We start from the raw sequence: 26144 nt of genomic DNA on the forward strand, positions 1-26144 counted from the left end.
CTATACCCAGGGTCAACGTGGGCTCCATAAGCACCCCTTCTTTCAGCATTAACCCCTAAAACCTCCCACCACTGGCTGCCCATGTCAGAAAAACTCATCTCCAGCTCATCCTCACTCCTCTCCCTTTCCGACCCCTCCCCTCTACCCTGAAGACATCCGTTTACCAAAACGAGCTGTGAAGGCTAGAAAAGACACTGACGTCAATGTAAAAGTAAACCAAAGAGGTCTGGTTCCTGTATCATCACTGCACTGGGCTGAGCGCTGGGGAGCAAGCACACGGTCACTCAGTTGAGGAATCTGGGAGCGGACTCAGGGATCAGCAGCTGAGCTTTCTCATTCAGGCTGTGTAAGTACTGGCTGCGGCATGTTTCAGGCTCAGAGCGAGGGGGAAGAGGGAGGGAGATTTACCAGCTGCAGCTCAGGAAGACAGCATACCCTGGTCCCAGCTGGGCTGAGAGTTTGGAGGCATGCGGATGGGGATGGGAGTCTTCGCAAGCTGGGTCAAGAGCGAAGCACGTGGGTTTGTATGTGGTTTGACTCCACGTGGGTGGGAACAGTGCTGGAGAGGAGAGTGTCCTATGTCGGGTGCTGCAGGGGTAAAGGAGGGTCAGGGAGTTTAGTGCCAGTGCAAAGGAAGAGAATATCTCATAGAGGAAAACATGTTTTTTTTCTGAACAGATACTGAACTGATCAGTTTGGGTGCTGATACATTATCACAGCCAGTGATGTGCATGTGAGGACACATAAATGTCTATAGATAAGAAGTAGGCTGAGGGCAGAGCCATCCAAATGATTCTGCATGACAACTTGAGTATTTTGGTAGACCTCCGTATACTGACTAACTCTGTCAAGTCCAGCTACAATGCACCCTGCAAGTGTCCCTGTATAGAGATGCAGAGCTAGACACAAGGCTTTTAGACCCAGGACATGAAAAAGGTATCTGAGAGGGCTCAAAATGAACTTCGTAGTATAGGTTTAGGAAGCAGAAAATTTCCCTCAGGAAAACTGTATGTAAATATCCTTACTTTGGGTGGTGTGGATGGGAGAAGCAGCTGGGCCAGAGCTGGGGTGAGTGAGAGGGACAAATGGCCCCACTAGCTCAATCGACAATGCTAACTGATGTGTCTGGCCACAGTACATTGTATAGAGAGCATCTCCCATCATTTACACAAACTATACTCAGTGGCAGTGTGATGAATTGGCAATGTGGCTCTCCAGACCCATTTCAGCTGTGTTTTAGTAACGTAAGCTGGTTTTTCTTCTAATATTTCTCATATTCCAGGGCCAATTTCTCTTCTTCATCAAAAAGCCAGCCCTCTCCTGAAATGGCACCTCCTTCAGCAAAGCTAAAACTCCCCCATTCAGAAATAAAAGAGAGTGGGCATATAAATTTAATCCCTATTACATGCGCGTGACAGTCCCAATTGAAAACCACTGGGGCAAATGCCTCTGTCACCCTTAATTAGATGCAATGCTGCATCTCAGCTCACTCTGTAAATCCTGCCCTGAACAGGGGAAAGCTGGGCAGCCCCAGAAAAAAGGAGGTAGAAATGCCCACCACTTTCATGTTGTAGCATCTACCAGCACAAGTGAGGGTAGAAGCCTGCCTTTGGTGGAAACTTTTCTATCATATCCTTTGTGCACAGAAATCTCTGCCGACCCACAATTAGAAAGAAAATTCCCTTCTTCCCCCCTCCTTTCTTATAGACATATGGCAACTTAACAGTGTAATTGAGCAGCTACTTTTTTAATCAATCCATTTCAGCACATTTTGCTTCACTCTGCTCAAGCCTCCTTTCCCAACTTCCCAGTGTGTTGAGATAAAACACAGACAGGGAGCCATTTCTTCCCTCCCTGCAGAGCATAAAGGTGCCAAAAGAATCCTACAAGTCTTCCTTTCCCCGTTTTGAAGAAGGAGGCAAAGGCCAAGGAAGGAATTGTACATGAAACATCTCTGACAGCACGTTCTCCTACAGGCAGAACAAGAAGAAGGGGGCAGGATGCTGAACAAAGTAATAAATCCCACCACACGCACGTACACCACCACCACAGCTCTGCTCCCCCCTATGTGGATCATGCTCTGGGGATGACGTGATTCCCTCAGGGACACAGATTGTCCTGCCCCTACATCCCCCTTCAGGGGGGAAGGCCAAACCCTGCACTCCAACTTGTCAGAAGGGCTATGGGACTTTGTCTTTCTGCATTTTAACAGTCTGGAGACACATAAACAGGAATGTTTATCAGACAGGTGCTCAGCATGTTCAGGGAAACCTCACCCTTTAAGGAGATGTGAGTCCTGACATCTAAAAATGGAGACATCCAAACCTGTTATAGCAGGTTTCTATAAATGCCTAGTTGCTACATTTAGGGGGAGGTGAGACTATGGATTACCTAAATGTGCACATTAGCAAACCTCCTGTGAGATCTAAAGTAAAGTCTATAGCTCCTTCTGAGGAATGTCTGCGCCTTCTTAGCAAGCCCACCTGTAACTATTTCAAAGATCTTGCTATCCCTGCTTGTTCCCTCTTATACCTCTCCTCCAGTTTTAATACTTGCATTTTAATCTGTAGCCTTTAGCTGTAGATTGTGGTCCCACTCAAAACGACTGATTACAGATAACTGAGCAAATCCTATTGACGGCTTAGCAGAGAAACACTTCCCATCCAGTAACTCCTAGAGAGGCACAGCAGAGTCCAGCTAAGCATGACAAAGTCCAGAGACAGAAGTAGTTGTGCTGAGGTCAAGGATGAATCAGGGGAATAGAAAGGTGAAGCCCAGGGCCAGAGCAAATGGGATCAGTGAAGCTGTGGGGGTCAGATGGGACTAGGCTGAGCTGGCTGTGACAACCAAAGAAATTATGTCACCTGTCAAGACAACACTAACCAGGGATGCTGCTGTTCAGTCTCAGCATGATATTTACTGGGATCGATATGCCATTAGTGTATAGACACAGAGGAACTGAATACTTTATTACCTCTTACACATAATCCATAAAAGATGTGCATCTCATCTATCACAGCCTGAAAAGCACCACTACAGCCATTATCACACAACAGAAAAGATTACTTCTTCCATGCTGGTGCAAAAAGATTTACTGTCAAATGTCCCCTCTTGTTCACGGCTCCAGACACCTTTTCCAAAAATTCCTGGCAAAACGACTGGGCTCTGGGAAATTCCTCTAAGGCTAACAAAAGTGGGGCATGGCTCCCAGTGTGGTGGTCCACTAGACAGCTCCCCATCCCTGCATGAACTGAGGTTGTCAGCCCTCTCTATGGGATGCCTGAAGAGATGGATTTGGGTCTCTTTGGGGAGCTACCCCACAGTGAAGCAATCACAAGAAAGCTTTGGCTTTATGGATGAGATTGGGAATGCTGTGGAAGTCTGCCAAATTTCTGTTTCATCCAGAGCTACAAACAGCTGCAAAGACCTACATTAGAGTAGCTCATTCACCACAGGTAGGCATTAGCAAAGTGAAATGGCACTGAGGTCTGAGCATGCAGACCCACACGGAGACCATGGCAAGTGTTCATAACCGACCAGGGTCCTCTCAGAGCAACAGACCCAGAATGATAGTAAAGTGGGACCTAGGCACAGCAGGAGAGGGCACTGAGGCAGGCTCAGCAGGGCAACCAGTTTCTTGTATGACATAAAGGGGGTGTCTAGCATTCCAGTGCAGAGGACAGGAGATTGCTGGTGGATGGTTTATGTGGCAGAGTGGTGGGCACCGACCTCCACTGCCCAGAGCCACTGTGGTGCAACCAGCCTCTCCTCTCAGCAGGGTGTATGAGCACCCTTGCTGGTGTGTCCACTCTGCAGGAGCCGCTGACAGCCAGTGCAAACTGAACATGTGGAGCATGCCTTCCCCTATAACCAGCACAGCCTGACTCGGCATTATCCATTTCAGCAGGGAGGCCAATGCACTAGCAGGCTTATTAGTGGGACATTTAGCCAGGTGCATTTTCATCCTCATCCCTAGGATTCTTTTCTGGCAGGATGGAGAAAGAAAGCTGGGTTGTCATGCCAGGTTTCACCTGCTTGGCACTTGCAGAGTTGCTTTTACCCAGCAGCCAGGCTGGTTCCTTTTGCCCTGGTTGAATATGCCAAGCAATACATCTCTGAGAAAAATCCTGGCTGCCAAGCTGTGTTATGCTGTCTCCAGCTACCAATTAGGTGGATAAATTGATTGTCATTAGAGTCATGAAGTAGCTCAACAAATAAACTTACAGGAACAAGGCAACCCATTTTTCACACACCAGCCTCAAGGCTTCCTGCTGCTTTGATCAAATGCACAGAAAATTGTCTCCAAGCTGTGCTGGTATTAGAGACACAGGCTTGTGAAGGCTGGAGCAAGTCAGCAGGGATCAGATTTATAATACATCAATAACTCCACATTTGTGCACTGTTGGGCAAGACAGGTTGAGAAGATACTTTCTGAGGGGGTCCAGGGCTGAGTTGTGGAGCAGGGTTACACGGGGCAGGGTTGCATAGGGTAGGGTTGCATGAGCAGGGAGAAGATACAGCCCAGGGAAACGTGCTGCCCTTAAGTTGCCTCTTCTCCCACAACCCACAAAGGGGTTTGACAACGTTGGGAGTACTGCATATGCATTTCCCACCTGTGTCTCAGCAAAGCAGATTCAGATTAGCAGCACAGAGACGGTTGTCACATCCCATTGTTGCATGAAGCCGCCATAAAGTTCACTCTGACCGCCAGCTGCCTCGGAGGGTACCCAGGACTGACATAGCAAGGGGCAGACAACAGGAATCGGTGTCACTGGTGGGAGAGAGGAAGGAAGGGGGAGTCATGTTGCATCTGGCCCCTGCCTAGATTAGGTCTGTCTCACACCAAGGCTATTAATCTCCCACTCATGACAGTATTAAGTTCACCCAGAAAATCGGAGCTACTAAGACACTAGCAATAATAAATCCCAATAGTACGGTTCCTCGTGAGCAGTTTACCTAGGAAAGCACATGATTATTTTAAACATGCTGATTTATTAATACACTCAGGATGGCTCAAGCCACTAGTTCTTGCCCAAGGGAGTTCAGCAGCAGAGCTTGACTCACAGTATTGGGCCTGATATATGACTAGCTATGATCAGATGGCATATCTAAAAATACCGAGCCTGCAGTTTATTTTTCTTGGAAAATGGAAAGACACCCAAAGAAGCAGAGCCCAATTTAGTAACCACAGCAGGCTGGATTTTTGCTTTAAAGAAGCCAGCAGAATTTGACCAAAAGAAGGTGCCATTAGGTTGTGTTATAGCCATGGGATTAACCTGTGGTGCTAGCACTGTGGGAGGATTCTCTGGCTACCCTGGCTGCTGCTGCGGCTCTCACTCTGTATTACAGAGGGCAGGGATGCTGATCACACATCCTTTCCCTAAAAGACACAAGGAATAGGACTCCTCCTAACCAAAGGAGGTCTCTACACTGGGACCATCACAAACTGGGATGGTGATTTCATACAGATTTGTATTAATGAGCTAAGCCCTGCAAGATGAACCCACCTTGCACCATTCCCAGGAAAGCTGCTGCAGACATTTCACAGACCTGTTATCAGGTCTGGCTTCAGTCATCTCTTCTCTAGATTAAACAAGCCCAGTTCTGCTGGTTTGTCCTGGTGGGTCATGTTTGCTGGTCCTCAGGTCATTCTCAGTGCTTTGGTTTGGACCTTTTCCAATGCAGAGACACATCCCCCTTTCATTAGCCATTTTAACACTATTTATTACATCTAATAATGCTTTTGTAGAAAAAAAAATCCTCCAGACAACAAAAAGGGCATGTCAAATAGCACCTTGCAGCACCTCCTAACATAACAAAGACTCAGGATATCTAAGAAAATGAAGTTATGGAAAGGAATGATTAGGCAGTGGCAGGTTGAGCTTTTGCTGCTGATAAAAAATTTGCTTTGAGGCCACAAACACAAACTGGAGTAGGGCCTGGATCTTCCCTCCACCATGCCAGGCACTGCCCACACCTCAGTGAGTTCAGGGCCTCCTTGATAACCAGCAGTGGCAATTTTTTCCTGTCTATATCCTCATCCCAGGCAGAGAAAAATCCCGGGATTTCTGAACCATCATGTTTCCACCTGACTCAAGTCCACAGCATGTTCCATCTGCCCCATGTGAAAAACAAAAGGGTCCATGATCCTATAGCAAAACCCACCACCACCACCACATACAGTGCCTGCTGGATTCTGCTGCCCACCTATTAGTCTTCAAGAGAAAACTAATTATTCTGGCATTGCAATTTCCAGTAACAAATTTAAATCACACATAGAGGGGTCATTTCAACGACAGGGAAACTGAGCCACCTCCCCAGAAGGTGTTTTTTTGTTCCCAGTGAGGCGCCTCACACAGAGCTTGCTGCAGGAGCAGGAACTGCATGCAGGGACAGGAGCTGTAATTCCAAACAGCTGAAAACACAAAGGAAAACACCCCCTCCAAAATAACAGGCAAAAAAAAAATATCAGCAAATGTACCAGCCTCTTCCAGAGGCAGCAATTTTAGGAATCACTTGTAACCAGGCAGCAACAGGGTGACTGTGGGGTTTTTTCTCCCCAGATGGGGCCCTTTCTTTTCTTTCTGCTCCTATAGAGTTTTTCATCACTGTGGCATTTCCTACAATAATCCATCAGATTTATGCTGCTCTGTTCCAGATCAGAGCATTGCTGAGCTCTGTGCATGTCTAACAAAAGACAGCCCTGCCCTGAGCCATTCAAAATCTCTACAAACCAGGCAAACAAAGAGGATGGGAGAGGAGGATTAACATGTTTGCAGTAAGAGAGCAGGGAGAGGATGTCTTTCTCTAAAGCCATTTGAGAGGCGTGGGTCCAAAGACCAGATTTTCTGAGATGCAGGTGTCCTTCCTCCTGGGCTAGGTTGCTCATACAGCAAAGGACCCCGGCCACTGAACAGATGTCCCTGAGAGTACCCCACCGCCCTTTGCCAGGTTCGTGTTTGCTGCTAAATCAGAGCAGGTGGAGGTACCAGACTGGTCCCCTATGTCCCCCGCCACTTCTTTGCTATGTGTTTGTGAATGCCCCTTCTGGCCTCTGCAGTGTCACAGGACACAGTACACTTTGCGTTCAAGGTTTTCTGGCTCAGCCCTGCCACGCTGTGCTTCCCACCTCCTGAGGTGCAAGAGCAGAGTGCTGAGAGTTGTCTAAGGGTTCTCTTGACCACCCTCAAGCCACGTCTCAGTGCAGCCATGCCAAGCGTCCTGCCGATTCCTGCTTTGCAGCCCTCGAGCCAGAGCTGGGCAAGAGCCACTCCACCCGGTTCTGACCTCTCCAGGGCACATGTGCCCAAGCGATGCCAAAGCCCTGGCTGCCTGCGTAGCTTTCCCCTCCAAGCACCAGTGTCCCTATGTGCCCAGTAACAAACAAACCCAGCAGGAAATAGTTTGCTGGGAATGGGGAGAGCTCTGCAGTGAGGTTGTGACACTGGATGTTGTGTTCTTGGCAATTAGCTCTTGAAACTGAAAAAATATCAAAAAAAGAACAAGAAGTGGCTGCTGGCCAGTGCTGGGTTGGTGGGCCAGAAAGGTCAGAGTGGGACCCTGCAAGGGATCCCAACATGGGCTGGATCACAAGGGGCAGCTGAAACACAACATGACTTTTTGGGTGGCCAAATGGTCTCTGTGGCTCATTTTGTTGGTGCTTTGACTGAAGAACCTTGTCAGAAACCTCACTGTTGTGAGAGTTATGGTGAAATGGGCAGACTGCAAAGGAGAGAGGGATCCTGGCTCACCCCCACAGGGTACATTTACACCAGGACAGGGCACATCCAACTTCACGCCATATGTCATGCAAGAACTGGAGAAAGTCAGGACCGATGTAATTCAAATGAGTCACCCAGGAGAGACCTTAGGGTCACCCAGAGGAGCAACTTGCTCTTCATGCCCTGCAGATGTCTTCATTTTTCTTCCAGTTCAGCAAGTCCATCAGCAAAACTGTCATGCCCTGGGGAGAAAAATGGAGGGGGAGGCAATGGTCAGAAAAGACAATTCCCAAATATGCAGCAGGCAGGCAGGAAACTGGCTCCTACAGACTTTCTCCCCTGTGCCTGACTTATCCAACAGGAGCTACAACTGTCATTTAGCAATCACTTGTCTTTCCCTGTTCCTCATCAAACAGACAAATCACGGCTGGATCCCATCAGCGGAAGCTCCCATATGGTGACTGTCTGATCTCCCTCCTTGTATAAACACGTGGATGGGAAGCCTGTTCCGAGGCAGGGCCACAAGCTAATGGTGACCTCTGGCCTTTGCAGTCCTCTGAGAACAGTGAGCAACAGCCCAGTGGGTGCTGGGAAGTGCCTGTGATCTCAAGCAGTTGGCAGAAGACGCTGACTGCTCTCTGCTGAGCTTCTTATATCACACAGTGCAGCTGGCTCTGGGCCCTGCTGAGACGCCATTACAGAAGCAGCTGGACCATCTTCTATGGTTCCCCACAGCCTCTGTTGTCCATGCTGAGAGTCAGGCAATAGGCCTTGGGGTGCTGAACATGAGCAGGGGAAGCTGTCCAAGCCCTCCTTTTCCAGGCAGAAGCAGCTCATGTTTCTTTGCCTCTTTGGTATTTCTGCCCCAGCATTGCAGCAGAGGGACAAAAGTTGTCTCTTCCTTGCAGATTCTGTCTAGGGATCAGTAGAAAGTGCTCTGATCTTTCCCTACAGCCCCTACAGCTACCACCTTAGGCACAGCCATCATTAACGTTTCGGGGTTCAGATCCCAAAGGGGTCTCTGATCTCCCAGATGTCCCAGCATAGCACACCCGGATCACCATGAGAACAGCAGAGATTAACCAGCCCAGTAGCTGAAGCCACATGTTCCTCTGCTTGGCTCCAAGTGAGCAAATGCCACAAGCCTAAAGCCAGGCTGGATACAGATGTCAGCCCCAGTCTTCAAGGTTCTTTCAACTGGACTTCCCATGAACTCTACCAAACGTACCAGAAAAAAACTGGATCTACTTTCAGGATCCACCCATTTGCCATGCTATTGTTTCAACAAAGCACACCTTGGGAATTGCCAAAGGGGATTGGGTTCCCATACTGCTGTCCAAGGTTTTCCTTCGAGGGCGAGGCATCATATGTCTCACTCCTTAATGATAAGGAAGCATGATGGGGTTGAAGCATACCTGATCAAGCCCCTTTGCAAGGAAATTCCTACACATTTGGGGAGAGTCTCAGTGTCACAGATTCCCCCCTAAACCAAATGCAGTGTGGTACTTTCCTGGCAGTTATCATCTGTAAAAGGTGACTTTTGGAGAGTGGACCAGTGCAGCAACTTCTCCACCTTTGGTCCACCTGTGAGAACATACTCAGTTCTGAATCTGATTCACAGCATCCCACAATAGTCCTGGAGACTATAAAGAATCAAGAATTTGGGACTCATGGGCAGTGCGTATCATAGGGACCTACATGAATGTTTTCCAGCACTTATTAAGGCCTAGGCATCTTCTGGAACAGGTTGACTAGAAGAAAGAGTAGCTGGGGAGAGGAGGGTAAAACAGATGTAGACTCTCCTCCCTGTCATTAACTTTATCTGCCATGAAAAGGGTTTACTCACCTGGCAGGGAGCAGAGGCCACCTACTGTTGCCTCTCCATCAAGCCTGCAGCTGTGTCAGCTGGGCAACCTCCCCTTGCAAGCAGTCTTCTGAGGCCAGACTTGCATTTGTGTGTGTGTGTTGTTACTGTGGGCATTACTTACTCCTATTTCTCCTTCTGGTTCTCCTGCTTCCTAGTGCAGAAGCAAGACAGTGGTAAAATACCTCAGGAATACATGTGTTGGAGGGAAAACATGAGAACATTCAATGGAGGTGGCCTATGGTGATACAAGTTCACTCTTGTTGAAGTAGTTGATAAAAAGAGGTTTCCCAGTCAGCTCAGTGAAGATCTCACCTTTCAGTGCCCTCCACACAGTGAGGATCACATTCTTCAGTGTCCTCCATACAGTAATGACCATGAGTAAAAGCTCCTTAATTTTCTGAGTTTTGATTCTGTCATGTCTGGGTCTAGGACCTTCTTGGGTAGAAACTCTCTTTCACCACTGAAGAAGATAATTCATTTGTAAGGATCTGCTCAGCAGATCCTCAGCAGAGCCTAAATACAGCTTCCTCAAAAAAACCCAACAAACCAACAGGTAAACAAGTATGTTCAGACACCAGGTTGTGGTTTGGGTCCTTACAGAGTTGATCAACAGAGACTTTTTGAAAGCTGATCCTGCCATCTGCCTTGACCCCATCTCAGCTGTGTGATAGTTCATTACACTGTGCCCAATCTCAACCTCTTCTTCTGCAGCAGGGGATGAAAGGACACTCAACTCCTCTTTTTGAATGGGACTGGGAAATTGTACACTTCTGACAAAAACAGAGGAGATACCTTGACAGGGAGGTGTGTGGCATCAGCTTTCTTCCCCCTCCTTCAGAACTGTCTGACCTCCTGCTTTGCTGCACTGTGCCACAGAAGACTTTTAAACAGAGTCCTATTTTACACGGCAAGGTTAAGGGATTGCTAGGAAATGTTACAGGCTAGTAGCACCCTTCCCTGCCATAAATATTATTCCTTCTCCTATGTGCTAATTTCGGCTGAGCCAATACCTTCTTCCACCTACAATCTCAAGACATCCACTCCAATGTTTAATACTGTTACATATCCAATGAAGAAGCTTGAAAATTTTCCGCTTACTAAAGCTTTACTCTTTTTTTTCTGCCTTTCCCCCTTCCTCTGGGAGGGTGATAAATGACTGAAAATCAAGACATGATAGAAGCTCTTCATTCATCAGATACAGTTGCAAATCCTCCTGAAGTCAAGTGTGGGAACCGCGTCTGGGACAAAGCGTGGCCCTGTGCCCAGACCTGCCTTCTCCACCTTAACAGCAGCATCTGCTTCCCAATATGGCAAGCTCTGCACTATCTCAGGCACAACTTGAAACTTTGCAGCTGTTGCCACTCTGTGTCTAGCTCTAAATCCAGCAAGGAGGGAAAGTCTGGGATAGTGGGGGAGTGCAGGGCACTCATTTTCCTGTACACAGGGAGGGGAACAAAGCTCACATGCATCATGCAGACGCACAAAACTAAGCCAGTCCTCACATAGGAAGGGTCAGGCAGTCCCAGAGCAGGTGAACAGAGTGCAGACACCAATATCACATCCTGGAGAAAAATCTCCTCTTTCTTACAGTCTTGCATTTGTAACTCCAGAGGGCTATTCCCTAAGTACAAAAGTTTTTTTGATAGGCTGGGGGAAACTTAAGCATTTGCCACCATATGCAATAAGAATTACTAGGGTCCAAGTTTACCAGCCCTGTCCAATGCTGAACCATGGGTTGGTTTCTTCTCTTTTGTTCTTCCTCCTGTCCAACTCCCAGGATGGAAGGAACGGAAGGCAAGCTTATTACCTAGACAGGGCCCATAGAGACCTTCCAATCATACTTGCTTTTCAGGTCATAAGGAAGTGAAAAGCAGATGAGAGCCCAGGCACATGCCTGAGTTGGAGGTCAGTTGTGAAAGGCTGGATGCCTGTATCAGGAGGCAATAAAGTCACAGAATCATAGAATTGTCAGGGTTGAAAGAGACCTCTGGAGATCATCTAGTCCAATCCTCTCTAAAGCAAGTTCTCCTAGAGCAGGTTGCACTCCAGAGAAGGAGACTCCACAACCTCCCCGGGCAGCCTGTCTCAGTGCTCTGTCACCCTCAAGGTAAAGAAATCCTTCCTCATATTCAGATGGAACTGCCTGTGTTGCAGTTTATGCCCGTTGCCCCTTGTCCTGTCACTGGGCACCACTGAAAAGAGCCTGGTGCTGTCCTCTTGACACTCACTCTTGAGATATTTGTAGACATTGATGAGATCCCCTCTCAGTCTTCTCTTCTCCAGGCTGAACAGGCCCAGCTCTCTTAGCCTTTCTTCATCAGGGAGATGCTCCAGTGTCCTAATCATCTTTGTAGCCCTTCACTGGACCCTCTCCAGTAGCTCCCTGACCCTCCTGAACCGGGGAGCCCAGAGGAGTCAAGAAGGATGTTCCTGAAATTGGGGGAAAAATGTGCCCCTCAATGTGAGAAAACTCAAAATAGAAAATCAATAAAATAACCAGACAAAAAAGATCAGCTCAGTCTTCCTGGGAAAGATCCAAGGGTGAAAAACTAATTCCAGAAAATGAGGTCAACCTTCTCTAATAACCATAGCTACTGTTTGTGCTCCAGTGAGACATGCATGTGTGGAGTTTACCTCTTCTCTATTTATGGATTTGGCCTTTTGACCTGGAATTCAATGCTTCTCAGTTGATCCTGTCATGTTGTGACGGGCCATATCCTGTGTGTTTATTGCATTGGCACCAGTGTTGTCTTTATCTAAAGGATGAGGGAAAAGAGCAGTCCAGGGCTGATACTAAAATCCATCATCCATCCTCCCTGTCCTTCTAAACAACTAAATTGGATGCAACTTCTCACTTTACTTTTTTCTGCCTTTTTTCTCAGAAGGGACCTCTAAAGTTACTGTAAACCCTCCTGGAGAGAACATCTGTGCAAGCCCCACTAAAGATGGGGGGTTTGGTACCCAATTTAGAGCAAGGAGTATCCCATCATGAGGTGGGACTTTAGGGGATTTGGGAGATTGTGTTCAATGTCTTTACAGCCTTGGTCAGCAGAGACATCTTCAAAGCTGATGTGGCCATGTCCTTTGAACCCATCTCAACAATTGGATAGTTCATTATGCTTTGCTCAATCTTAGCCTCTTCTAATGCAGCCCAGGCTGAAGGGATACTTAAATCCCCACTCTGAGAGCGAGCCGGTACTCACAATGACTCTACCACCAGTAGGGAAGGGTTGTGTGAGGATGGAGGAACGTGTTGGGGGCTCCTCGGTGGAATCTCAAACTCTCTGTTTCCACCCTCGACTCATCTACGCTCAGCCATTTCAGCCCAGTCCTTGGATAGGTCTTACTAACCCCTCTCTGAAATGACTCTAGCCAGAGCATCACCAAAGTGTGCAGGGTCACCCTTTGTCTCCCTGTGCCAGTTTTTTTCTCAGGGTCTGGACAGCTGGGTTGGTTTAAAACATGTCACAGGCTTTGTGGCATTTGATCCAGCACCTTCCTGCAACTGCCAGGGATGCTTCTGCCTAATCCCAGTTCATATCAGGAAGATGAAAAGAGAGGTACTTTCCTCTAGGGTCACATGGTGGTAGCTCAGTGGCATTGTGATGGCCTTGAGCTGGTGAGTTCTCAGTAAGGAGATTTTTGTTCCTACAGAGTCACAGGAAAAATTACCTGGGGAGGGGAAAAGGGGGCAGCAACATCAGTTTTAGTTTATTAGAGATGTTCAGGCATTATCATTGTGAGGAAGGCTGGGGCCCTCTCTAGTGTTTCCAGCACTTCATAAATTTCAGAGAGACTTAGGGCAAGAAGCCAGATGTTTGGGAGAAATTCTGAACAGTAAAGACAAGTGGAATTTTTTTTTTTTTTTGGGTAGTGTGTATTTTTTCCCATTAGTTGCAAGGCTATATTTAGAAGGGGGGGCGGGGGGAGAGAGAGATTAGGCATTTCTTCGTATTCTGTAGTCACTCCAGTTGTTCTGCTTGTAGGAACAGATGTCTCTTTCCTGGGGTGATAGCATTCAGGTCCACGAGGAAATTTTCTTACCACCAGTTCCTCTAACATAGACGGGAGATCGGGCCAGAGGTAAGTCAGTCCGTCATGGAGGAATATACTGCAGGGACCATTGCAGTGAATGCTTTGGGATATTGGTCAGAGAGAAATGGGGAGCATGGGATTGGAGAATTGACATCAGGGGGCCAGGAGGGAATTGCTGGAGACTGGACCCCAAGTCCAGAGTGGAAAGCATGGCTATTGCAGCAGGAATGGCAGTGGAGAGGGTCCTGCACTGAACACATGGATGAGCAGTTCAGGAAGCCCCTGGTTCTGTCTGTGCAGCAGGTGTGGAAGTTCGTCAGGAGGAGCCCAACCCGGAAAGCTGAGCTGTGCTGGCAGCTCTGAGGGGCTGCAAGGGGCTTGTCTTGCTGTAAGCTCCTCTGCTTTTGGGTTTTGGGGCAGTGCTGTGGTATTTGGTTGTTTCTCAAGGGGATGGGGGGTGATGAAAAGTGTGCAAAGGTACTGGCTTTCCCTCATTAAAAGTACTATGCCAGCTCTTGTAAGGAGTAGGGTGATGTCTTGTTCTGTGTATTCCCAGGCATAATTACATTGTAGGCAAATGCGTTCAGGAAGGTTTTGGAAACGATGAGAGAAGGCGGTGCACTGCCTGGCATGGGATCAGCTCTGATGGGGGATGTTTTACCTCTGTTTGAATGTGCAGCAGGGTGCAAGCTCAGCTCTAGGAAAGATGCCGTTTTCTTTCTCTGAACTTGCTTGCTGGGTCAGTCTAAGGAGAAGCAGATCTTTTCCAAGGTCCTTAACCAGGCACCTTCAGAAATGCTCCCTGACTTCACAGCAACATGCTCACCGAGAGCTCCAAGGTTTTCCAGGCTGACCTGGTTAATCCAAAATCTGCCAGACCCTGAAGGCACCGTGGGGTCTGTCTGCACAGCACAGTGTCATACGTGCCTAGCAAAGGAAAACACAGAAACCAGTCTCCCAAACAGTCAAGATTTGGTTGTCCATCCTGAGATACCTCAAAAAATGTCTGCTACCTGAGCAGGTCTCCCATCTTGCTACATTACCTGGGCCAAGCCTACTCCTGGCTCTGTGCCTCAGTTTCTCCCTGCAGTCAAAAGAGCAGCACACCTTGAAGTGAGTGCTGGGCTGCAGAGCTGCATCCATGCCAGGCTGGTCTGCTGCTCATGGTGGACCTGACCTCTCACACTGCTGCATCACCCTTTTATCCTTACCTGCATATATGCCACTTTCATTCCCTGTGCTCCCTGGGGTGCAAACATTGTCTCTTCTGTCCTGCATTCCTGGGCCATGCAGGACCCCGGGTGTTCCCCAACAGCAAACCTCTGTTGCTGCTCTTCCCCCACTGTCCTTCTCAGGCTTCTTGCCAAGGGACAGAGTAACCAGGCAGCCAAAGGCAGAAAGAGGGAAAAGTGCTCAAAGATCACTAAATGTGCAATTTAAAATTTCCTTTTCACAAGCAAGCAGCAATGCACTGGCCAGATGTTGTTCAGTTTAATCTCCCGCGATGTTTTTGCACTTGCCTGTGAAGTTTCTGTATGTGCCTATATGGTAATTTTCACTGCAGAGTTCTTTTACACAGCCGTGACAGCTGTTATTCCAAACTGACATTTCTAGCACTTTGTCCCAGTCACCCTTGAAATGCTGGATGGATTACTGTAAACCCAATAAAATCAAATGCATTTATCTCTTACTGTTACAACCTCCCAAGAAGACAGCGGCAAAACCATCTCCAGTGACTGGACCTATACAAATCCAAATCCATGTTTAAAAAAAAAATTTAAACCCTCTTGGAAAAAAATTTCCCCCCAAAATACGTGCTTTCCTCTTACATTATAATGGTCCACAAAGGACAGAGAGGGATGCACACAGAAGTCATGCTCTGATTTCTTTTAAAGTATCAGAGCTAGAAATACACGGCATCTACTGCAGAGTTGTCACTCCATGCTCCCTCGTGACAGATGGCACTTGGTACTAGCCCTGACAGGCTATGAGGTATTGGTCTTCTAAATGCTAACAGCACTCTCTGTAGAGCATTATCCAAGATAACATTTCTCTCACTCCAAGGCCAAGATCTGGTAATGCAGAAAAGAGGGATGGACATAAGAAATGCAACGGTATCAGTAAGGCATTGTAGACAACTAAATGTTTCAGGAGAGACTTTACACGGTGTGGTATAAACAAGCAAGAGGAGGTGTAAATCCTTTATTAGCACTTTAAGGTGACCGGTACTATCAAGCCTCATTAGAGATGTGCTGAAGGATCTCTGAGTGCCCACCACTGCTTGGTGCACATTTTCAGGTCTGGAGAAGCAATGTGTGTACAATCCCACTTTGCTTGTACATGTACATCTGGGCTCCTTCTTTCAAAGGTTGAGGCATTACTGCTGCAAATGGACATAGAGGAGGTATAAGCTCTTAAGAAATATGCCAACACATGAATTTCTAGCTCTATGTATCTTTAGGAGCTTCATTCCATATTTTCCATGCATGCTCAGGACAGGGTTGGGCTGGGGGAGGGCCAAACAGACCTTTCCAAGTTTTAAATGGATTGTCTCTGGAGTGTCCAGGACTGGTAATCCACCACCTGGCTTTAAGCAGCAGGTTCAAGCCTAGATGCAGTGAGTGGGCATCTGGGTCAAACTGAGTGGCGTCCCTCCCATCTATGTCACTTTGCTCCACAAAGAAGAGGAATGCAGTGTGGAGAGTTGTGCTCTCCCTCTTCTAACTGGCAGTGATCTCTCATGGCCTAGGATGACCTGTTGGACTAAATCATTGCTTGGGCACCCACAGGCTATTGCTTGTCCTAAACTAAACCAGTTATCTGGGTCCTTCACTTTCACAGGATCTGATTGTAGCCTTAGTCTTTCTGGGGATCATGGGGTCCACCCATGTGCACACGTAACATTGAACACAGCGTGGTGGGTGAAACAGATCACAACTCACAGCAATACCCATAGCCCATCCATAGCAGGGCCCTGGAGATGGAGGACCACAGGTAGGCTAACTGGGCATATCAGAGAGGAGGCAAATGGCTCAATAGAACATCAGCAACACCAGCCCAACAACCAACGTTGCATCAGCCTCCACACATCCTTAGTCTGTGACTGCTTATGTGACTTGAAGGACAACTCCTGGCTATGCCTGGGACTGAACATCCAAGTTTTTCCTCTGGCCAGATGAGAAATCTGATTCTCATGGGCAACTTTAGAGATGCAAAAGTCAGTAAGGTGGGGTTAATCCCTCTTTCTGCTGTGCAAAGTAAGTTCACGTCTTCCTCCTTCCAGACAAAGGCTGTAATTAAGCACATGATCATTCAAACTTCTGGACAAAGTAGGAGTTGCTGGATACAAATCACTTTCTTCATTACACATGGGCAAGTATGCCACTGCTGACCAGAGAAGACATGAGAAAATTAGCTACCACCTGTCCCCAGTCAGACTGGTTCTGCCATGAGGAAGATAGGATTTGATATGAATCTGTAATTATTTTACTTCAGGAAAGCAATGAGAGGCAGGCAGTGCTCTCTCTTTGCAAAGAAGACATCCAGCCCTGTTTGCAGTGTTTCAATGCCAAAGCAATTGTGAATTTGCAGGGAATAAGACCTAAGGATGTGTGGTGGAGAGTGCTAGCAAACTCCTTGTAGATTCTTATTAGAGGAAACAAGGATCACTCTCAGTGTTTACTTGTGTGTTTGTCAGCTCTTATTTCCTCCGTCCTCCTAATGTTTTTTCAATCTCTTGGCTAATTTCAACCAAAATTTGGCAGAAGGAAACGATCACCTCAATTTTCAGGAAATTAGACAGCAAAGAGAAGAGAAAGTTAAACAAGTGTTAGAGCCAAGGGAAGAGCTGGAACGTGAGTGCTCATTAAGACAGCCAAGTGTCCACATGGGAAAAAGTCATAATAAACATTCCAGCCAGGGCAAAGCATTCATCCAGCCCTGAAAACCACTGCAAGACATGAAACCATTAGAAAGCAGGTGTCATTTAATCTGGCACTCACAAACTATGTATTTTGTATGTCCAAAGCACCTTCTATTTCCACAGCATTGGAGGGGAAGGAATAATCCAACCCTGGACTGGGTTTGACTATTTCCAATGGCAATTCCCCAACAACTGGGTATTTCACATACTCTGTCCGGCTGCCCTGAGATCTGGAGGCTTCTAGGAGACATCATTGCCCAGGAATTATGTGAAAGCAGAGATCTGATGCCTGAAAACATGGGCTCTTCCCAGCCCTGGGAATAGCTTCATTTCTGCTTCAGGGTAGGATCCTTCTCCCCCAGGCATTAGCTCCCTTCTCACAGCCTGAGGACTAGACGGGCACCAGCTTTTTCTTTTCAGCAGCTGGAGTAATTATCTTTCTCTCCCTTTCTCCCTCAGTTCCCACTGCCAGCAAACCCACCCTCTCCAATCTGAGCATGAGGCACACAGAACAAGCTCTACCACATATAGGGCAAGGTCCTTGACATGCACAAAAACACCATATTTGGCCAGTTTGAGCCCGAGTTGAGTAAGAGCTTGCCAGAAGGAGATTCATACAATTTAAACTGAAAGAGAGTGAGTTTAACCCTTCATTTGTAAATACAATGATAAATCACCCAGGGAACTTTAAACACGGAAAGGCTGCAAAGCTAAACACATGCTGCTGCCACCCCAGGCAGAAGAGTAACACTAGCAGGCAGGACAGGGTGAGGGGGACGGGGGGATGATAGAAGAGACAGGTTGCCATGTTAGATGTTCTAATTCAGGGCAGGGAGATGAGAAAAGCTGAAGCTGTTTATACTAAATAATACTTTCTCACTTATTAATGTCCTTTTCATCTTTCCAGTCCCAGTGCATGGTTCTCTTGTTCTCTGTCTCAGGGTTTGCATGCAAAGATCCTATCTGCACACACCGGTAAATAACCCTTTTGGCAAGCAGTAAGGACAAAGCTCAGTTGCCTGACCTGCCTTTTCTTTTGCATCCCATTACTTGAATTGCTGAGCCAGATCCAAAAGTCCACTGAGTCAAGGAAATTAACTTCAGCAAGTGGAGGGTGAAGCTTAAGGCTGACACCAAGCAAAAGGTTGGGTGGAGTGAAGTACAGGATAGTCACGGATATCCTCCTGGGGCAGACATAACATGGAGCTGCCCATGCTAAATGGACAAGTGCGATGCCAAGCAGCGAGTGAATGAGTGAGGGAAAAGGCTGAAGGACCTGTTTCAGCACAGTGACCATCTGTTTCCTATTTGGCCCAAGAACAATGGAATTGGTTGTGTCACGCAACAATGAGAAAGTATTTCGGAGCAAGTCCCCCTCTCCCAGGGCAGAGCAGGGACCTTTATCAGAACGAGGGAAACCAGGTCAACCTCCAGTCTCTGTCCCTCCCCTTATCCCATTTCTACCCAGATGCCTGCTGTACTTTTAAGGAAATGCTACCCACAGTCTCACAGCCAGAAAGACAAAACCCAGCCTGAGAGGTATAATATAACAGCATAGGCCAACTGGCACGGTCAGACAGCACTCAGAAGGATGCGTGTTTACCCATCTTGGGCTTTGCAGACTGCCAGCTCCAAGAAATAAGGATTGCATGGAAATCTGTGGGGCTAAGAGCTGAATTAGGCATGAAGAAAGCAGAACTCCTAACTCTGTGAAGATTTTAAGGAGGGGGTTAACACAAAGGCTATTTAGTCTGTAAGCAAAGGTGATTGTGGTTCTTGCAATTCTGCATGAGCTAATGCAATAACTGCAAGTAACAGATAGTGCAAAGCATAGCAAAATAAATGTTTGCAGAGGCTGCAAAGCTTCTCATGCATTTAGCCATGCCCCTCACTAACTGCTGTATACCACCACTCCATGCTCATGGGTAGCTGAACTGAATCACTTCAACACCTGTGTGAGTGTTATTAGTATCAGAGAGAGAGACCTGACTGGGGTAATTTTTGATCTTGGGCTTGGGGGGCAGAATTGGAAAACTTTGGAAATATTTGCTCTTCGTCAGACACGAGGTTATGCTGTCTTGTTCAGCCTACTATAAAATGGGGCAACGTACCTTTCCCAAGTGCTTGGAGTCCCACAATGGAAAAATACTTAGCAGCTCTTAACCAGAGGTTTGGTCCAGCTCCATGTCATTAAAAGCACTCAGAGGAATGCTGTTGCTTTGCTAGTCCAGTTCCCCATCCTTTCTGCTTGTGAGCCATGAGACAAGGGCAGTCACATAAAGAAAGAGAAAGGCCATTCACCCAAACATCCATCAGTAACGATTTGATTAGAGAAAGATTTTTCCCACTGCAGCCCAAAAGGCAGGTTTCCCACAGCCTGTCAGTGAGGAAGTCTTCAGAAATAATTAAATTTGTTGGGACTTCTTTCATGTAATTGCTTAGATTTTGAGTTTAGTTAGGGCAACAATGGACTGGGAAAAGGCACAAACGCTAATTCAGCTCCTCCTTTGCATATTGTTTGGCAAACAAAATGTTACCTGTTATTTTTTAGCAGTTGACAATATCTGGAATTTACATCATTGCACAGGGGGCTCAGTGGAGGAGGTGAATATGTAAGCCAGCATGCTGTACATACTAATGATTTATATTTCTGTGAAGGTACACTGTTCATAGTGAATTCTTTCCTGCTAGTCTATAAAGTGCCCCTAGGTATGTCAATAGCATTGTGAGGATGAGGAACATTTAAATGCATTTTGAGTTACTGATTTCACTGAGGTAGGAAAGGAAAAATGTAAGATGAATATCAGGTGTTTCTGATAAAGGATCTGAGACTGAAAAAAATCTCCCAGAGGCGGCAAGCTACTAACAAGATGTAAAATCAGAGCAAGCAGCCAGTGCCTTAGAATTACAATAAGAAGACAAATGAATATGCAACTCAATACACTCTAGTGCATGCTTAGGGATGGGATAAGTGATTTTGTCTTCTCCCCTTGCTCATCTACCTGTATGAACATAAATATACAAGCTCACGCTGCACTTGAGCGGCAACAAAGGTTTAATTCTTTGGTTTGCACTGGTGCAGTGGCTTCTTGACAGCATCTGCAAAGAGAAATCTGGGAGCAGATCCAGGCATCTGTTTGTTTCAGTTTGTTTTTGTAATTAAAGAATGAAACAAACAGAGAAGATCAGATGGTGAGAATACTAGAAAATCACTAGAAAATGGGCCAGCATTCTACATCCTCCCCATGCATCTTTCTCAGGTGCCAGACTTTGCAACTCCGCTACCTTCAGCCAGTCTTGGGCCCAGTTTTTCCTGTTATTCACAGACAGCGTGCTTGGCACAAAATGTAAAGAGACGAGACTCTCCCCTAGGAGTCTACAGGCTCAATCAGACCCAGACAAAATAATGTGAACAAGTGTGCTACTTTGGCTGCCACCGGAGTTCAGTGCAGGGTGAGGTAATCTGGTCATTCCTGAAACACAAGATGTTCCAATGCCTGGTTGCTGCTGGAGATGGCCTAAGTGCAAAAGTGGACAAAATTTAGGATTATTCCTCTTTGCCCAGCAGTTCTTTAGGACATTACAGATGGTCTGACCCCAGGCTTCAGGATTTCAGTCCTGCAGCATAATCTAGCACTGTCTTAGAACTCAGGAGGACTTTATAGTTGAGCAGCAACCATTCCAATTAATAATTCAAGTAGCTTGAATGAAGTTAGGTAGCTTGAATGGCTACCTAAACAGAACAAATTGCCATTTGATTATAAATATCCCAGGTTCAAGGATATTAAAAGCCAACTTTTTCTTTCAGACCACTCCCATAGACTAAATGAGAAGCAACAAGAAACTAGAGCAATCACCAGATTCCAGGCCAACAGACCCAAGCTCCATCATAATGGCAACATCACTTCTCCAAAAATTTCCAGAGGGAACTTCACACCTGGTCTTCTAAATTCTCAGTCCTAACCTCTGCTTTTGCTCAACAAATGTCCTGCTTCATGCTCACCTAGCCTGTATGAACCATACACAATAACCACATCTAGGCTGTAGCATCCCATGAGGACTCTTGATCTTGAATGTTGACATTTACCAAACATACTTCATTCCCAGCCCTCTCTAAAGTGAGAAGGGGCAGGAAAGAACCCACACTTTGATCACTCAGTCCTCCAAAAAAGCCTGCCTGGCCATATCCTATGACCCTACTCATGTGTTCAGGCTGGGAACTGCTCTATGGAAAGGGCATGGGGGTTATGGTGGACCTTAGGCTGAAAAAGAACCAGCAAGCAGTGTGTACTCACTGCAGACAAGGCAAAGTACATACTGTGCTACATTAGGAAGTTCATGGTCAGCAGATGGAGGAGAGTTATTACATCCATCAATTCATCACTGATGGCGTGTCCCATTTGGGACCATGCTGTTCAGGGCAATGTTGAAAGACAGGTGAGGGTCCAGCAGAGCCATTGGAAGGAATGCTCCAGTATCATCTGAAGCTAACCAGCTGAAAAAGAAAATGTCTTTGCAGAAGACTTGGGCATCCTGGTGGACGCCAAGTTGTACGTGAGCCAGCAATGCACCCTTGTCAGAAAGAAGGCCAACAGCCTCCTGGGTTGCCTTAGGAAGAGCATTTCCAGCAGGCTCTCTCCCCTCTGCTCAGCTCTGATGAGACACGTCAGGAGTGCTGTGTCCAGCAAATGCAGAGATTTCTCCTACACCTCAGTTCCACAGCTCTTTATCCCAGAAAGCTGGAAGCTTTCTGCTTTTGTCAGTAGGTGTGAAGTTCAAGAGCTTGAGTGTGACAGCTAGCAGGGATTTGTTGTTCATTAGCAAGCTTTTTGGTGGCTGGCCAGGAAAAGACTTTAGCATTTGTCAGTCAGGCTCAGAGCTGCTGTGACATTCTCTGCACCCAGTTAGGACCATCTCTGCAAAACATTTGCTTTTGTTCAGCAGGAACTCTCCTGAGGATCCACTTTTCTCTGGAAGGCTTCTGACATAGGTAGTTTCCTCCTCTGCTTTGCACATGGCTACCAACAGCTTGAAGCACATCAAAGGCAATGAGACACCTTCAGTCCATCCTCCCAAGCCCCATAAGCAGCAAAAAGGATTAGTGCAGGCAGCAAGCCAGCTGTCAGAGGATGGGGCATGCTTGGGGTAGCTGGATATTCAAACTCCCTTAGCAATTCAAGCCTTCTTCATGGAAACAAACAGCCTAGGCACACTGCAGTTCCCGTGAGCACTGGAAGATGGGTTTGCAGCTCCTTGTCTCCTAGTCTTTCTGCACTTGGCTTGCTGGTAGTAGAGATTTCAGACCCTCATAACTCAAACCTTTCAGCATCATTCTCTGCTGATTCAAGCTGATTTTTTTAACCTCAAAGTCCTGCTCAGCTGCATTGAGATATTCCAGACATTTTTCAACCATTTATTTTTATTGAAACCAGCCAAGTCTCTGTATATATTGAGCTTTTTTTTATCTTTTTCATATACAAATCAGTTTAAAATAGTGTATAAGTCAGGAATGATTTCCAAATTAAGCTGTCAAACCCTGGCAGGAGTAGCCACTGATGCCCTTGGTTTGAAATCTCCCGGCTGCTGTGCTGTGAGTGTGGATCTCTAGAAGATGCCATACAACCTGCTTGTGCTTTGCTGGAAAATTCAGCCATCCTTTGATTTCAGGAAAGTCTTACAGTTCCTGAAAATGCTGCCACATGTGACTCTCTAACGGGATCACCTGGCCAAGGGAAGGGATGTGATATTTTAGGAGTCAGATGCTGGGGCTATGGTTGTGCCAACAGGTTGAGGAAATGTCTTCTGGCTGCCAGCATTATCCTGCTCCCATGGCATGGTAGGAAGAGCCTCCAGCTGGAAAGAAGCTTCTCCAGTGGAGGCAAGACTCAAAAGAATAAGCACCATGTTCAGGAAACAAGACTTGGTAGGAGCCTTATATTGGCCTGACCCTCCCTGTCACAGCAGAAAATGGCCTGTGCCCTCCATGAGCACCAATGCACCCTGCCTGGACTCAGCAATCCCATCTATTTCTCTGGGCTATTTGCCACGTGTTTGGCTCAAACATGACCATGTGTAGGTCCCCCAATTTTTCTGTCTCTGCTCTCCTCAGCATAGTTCACAAATCTGTTCTTGCTCAGGCCTTAAAACCACTTTTGCACTAGGCAGAGGAAGAGAAACTTGAAGTTTGTCTTCTCCAGAACATGTATCTGGAACCACAAGAAGACAGTAATTATAAGCCCAGGTATTTTCCTAGCTGTTATTGGTAAACCCATATTGACAGATGAGACACTCCAAGAGTACAGCAATATCTATAACTACAGAAGATGTACAAATGTTTGTTAAAATGTTCTTAGATGACAATATTTTGAGTCCTGAGGAATGCTGACATATGCATCAATATACCTCTGCTTCTTACCTTCCAGATCACTAGGAAGTCAGTGACCATGTCGACCCTCTCCACCCAACTGCCAGCCCCTGACTCTATCAACTCCACCCAGCAGCCCAACTCCAGCATCTATTTGTTCTCCAAGTTCATCCATCCTGACAAAGAACTGTACAAAGAATTTTACAGCCTGTGGATTGCCCTGATGGTAGTCAATGCCATCATATTCCTGGTGGGTGTTGTGCTGAACAGCTTGGCGCTGTACGTCTTCTGCTTCCGTACCAAGACAAAAACTACCTCTGTTATTTACACCATCAACTTGATTGTTACTGATCTCTTGGTGGGCTTTTCCTTGCCTGTCCGGATCATCATGTTCTACAGTGCAGGGGACTGCCTGAATTGTTCCTTGGTTCATATCTTCGGCTACTTTGTCAACATGTACTGCAGTATCCTCTTCTTGACATGCATCTGCGTTGACCGCTATCTGGCAATTGTACAGGTGGAGGTCTCACGTAAATGGAGGAACCCCACCTGCGCCAAGGGGATCTGCATCTTCATTTGGATCTTTGCCACTGTGGTGACTTTCTCCATCCTGATCATGGCAATACAGTTTGCTGCGTGCTGCCTCTCCAAGATTCTGGCCCTGATGGTCTGCGAGTACTTCTTCCCTCTCGTCATAATCATCTTCTTCACCACCAGGATTATGTGTGCTCTGTCCAAGCCCAGCCTCATGCATCAGAGTCGGGAGAGGAGAATGAGAGCTGTGCAACTTCTTATCACTGTCCTCATCATCTTCATGATCTGCTTCACACCTTTTCACGTGCGACAGGTAGCAATTTCCATCAACCCAAACATGGCCCATGATGTCAGCCTCCTTGTCTACCATGTGACAGTAACTCTGAGTAGCCTCAACAGCTGCATGGACCCCATCGTCTACTGCTTTGTCACCAATAACTTCCAGTCAACCATGAAAAACATCTTCAGGAAAACTGAGCCAGAGCAAACCAGTGTGGACATCCTGGGTATGAACAAGAACCCCAAGGGCTCCAATGCAATCATTGCCTTCTCAAACACAATAGGAAGCCCTGTGAGCTTGCCATCACCAAGCAGTGTCCAGATATAACCCACATCTGATGGAATACCCTGCAGTAACCAGTGTAAGGATGCTGGAATATTGCTAGGATGCATGGTACTATTGTCTTTGGCCTCTTTGTTTTTCAAGCTGAGGTTCAGAATGACAGTGGTGGAATTTATTGTCCAAGAACATTGTGGTCTGTTTGGAAAATTGAACTTGCAGTGCTTAGTACCATTACAAAAGAGAGTCTAATAATTACTGTTCCCAATAGGAAAGTTTTCTTTGTATTTTAATACAGACATTTTGCTAGCAACAAATTCTTTACTGTAGTTTTCTTTTCATGTTTGACATAATAATGTGACACTCCTAGGATGACTTAGAAAGCAGGAAATCTGTTTTCTATGAAACCTTTGGGCCCTGGGCATGTGCTTAAGAGTAAAGGGTAAGACAGATGTTTCCACAGCTATCCACGACAAAGATTTTAGATGCCAATGGAGTAGGACAGGAAGTATTCTAACCCACCTGTAACTAGTCATTTGTTTCTGAAGAAGTCTGAACCTTCTCAGATAAGAGAAGATGAAGTCAGGTAGTAAAGTCTCCTCTACTGTTTCAGTTATATGAAAAAAATACATGTGGGTACATTCTTGGGGAGAGGTCAGGGATATGTTCCACCTGCATTTGGATCTCATAAACTGCAGATGAGCATACAAAAAAGCTGTGAAAATGAACATTCTTTCCAGCAAACTCTGCTATTCTGTTCTGCTTGATCTCCCTGAAGAACATCCAATATAAAAAGCAGAACGAGACTATGATGTTCTACTATCGTTTGATTTTCCTTCCTGGCATGTTGTAAATTCAGGGCTTGCTATTCTAACTCCCACCGTCAGTCCATCCACTCAGTCACTTAAATGCTGATGCTTCCATGGACAGAAAAAAAATCCACCTTAGGCATCTAGGTTAACATTCAACCCAGTACAAAGTCACTAGGATGATTTAAGAGCCATGTTTAAAAGGTGTGTGAGGCTAAGGATGCCACAAAATTCTGTCCACATTGGTGGGTAGATGGTTTAGATCACATTGTACCAATTAAGCAATGCAAATACAAAAAAAATATCCTAGAAAAAAAAGCAAAACCTGCAGCT

General features: G+C 46.5%; 1 protein-coding gene and 1 long non-coding RNA gene across 3 annotated transcripts in view; one reads left to right on the top strand and one right to left on the bottom strand.

Moving 5' to 3' along the window:
* The first annotated feature begins 202 nt into the window (after positions 1-202).
* On the top strand, positions 203-25322 carry GPR20 (G protein-coupled receptor 20). 2 transcript variants are annotated; one of them, XM_005431843.3, is made up of 3 exons: positions 203-346; positions 13575-13671; positions 23968-25322. In XM_005431843.3, exon 3 carries the CDS (start codon positions 23989-23991, stop codon positions 25048-25050), a length of 1062 nt encoding a protein of 353 aa, XP_005431900.1. In that variant the 5' UTR covers positions 203-346; positions 13575-13671; positions 23968-23988; the 3' UTR covers positions 25051-25322. The 2 variants fall into 2 exon arrangements, with proteins under 2 accessions (XP_005431900.1, XP_055562063.1); XM_055706088.1 differs by lacking the exon at positions 13575-13671 and having other exon boundaries at positions 208-346.
* Positions 5351-26144, bottom strand: part of LOC129735725 (uncharacterized) — a 69393-nt gene continuing 48599 nt past the window's right edge. The window contains exon 3 of the long non-coding RNA XR_008731558.1: positions 5351-7963. This is a non-coding gene — a long non-coding RNA (uncharacterized LOC129735725). The remainder of the gene's footprint in view (positions 7964-26144) is intronic.

Source organism: Falco cherrug, chromosome 3 (assembly GCF_023634085.1).
Source record: "Falco cherrug isolate bFalChe1 chromosome 3, bFalChe1.pri, whole genome shotgun sequence".
Lineage (NCBI taxonomy): Eukaryota > Metazoa > Chordata > Aves > Falconiformes > Falconidae > Falco > Falco cherrug.

What these genes read in the sequence shown, in the direction of transcription:
- GPR20 (XM_005431843.3), top strand. Translation starts at nt 23,989, where the DNA reads ATGTCGACCCTCTCCACCCAACTGCCAGCCCCTGACTCTATCAACTCC.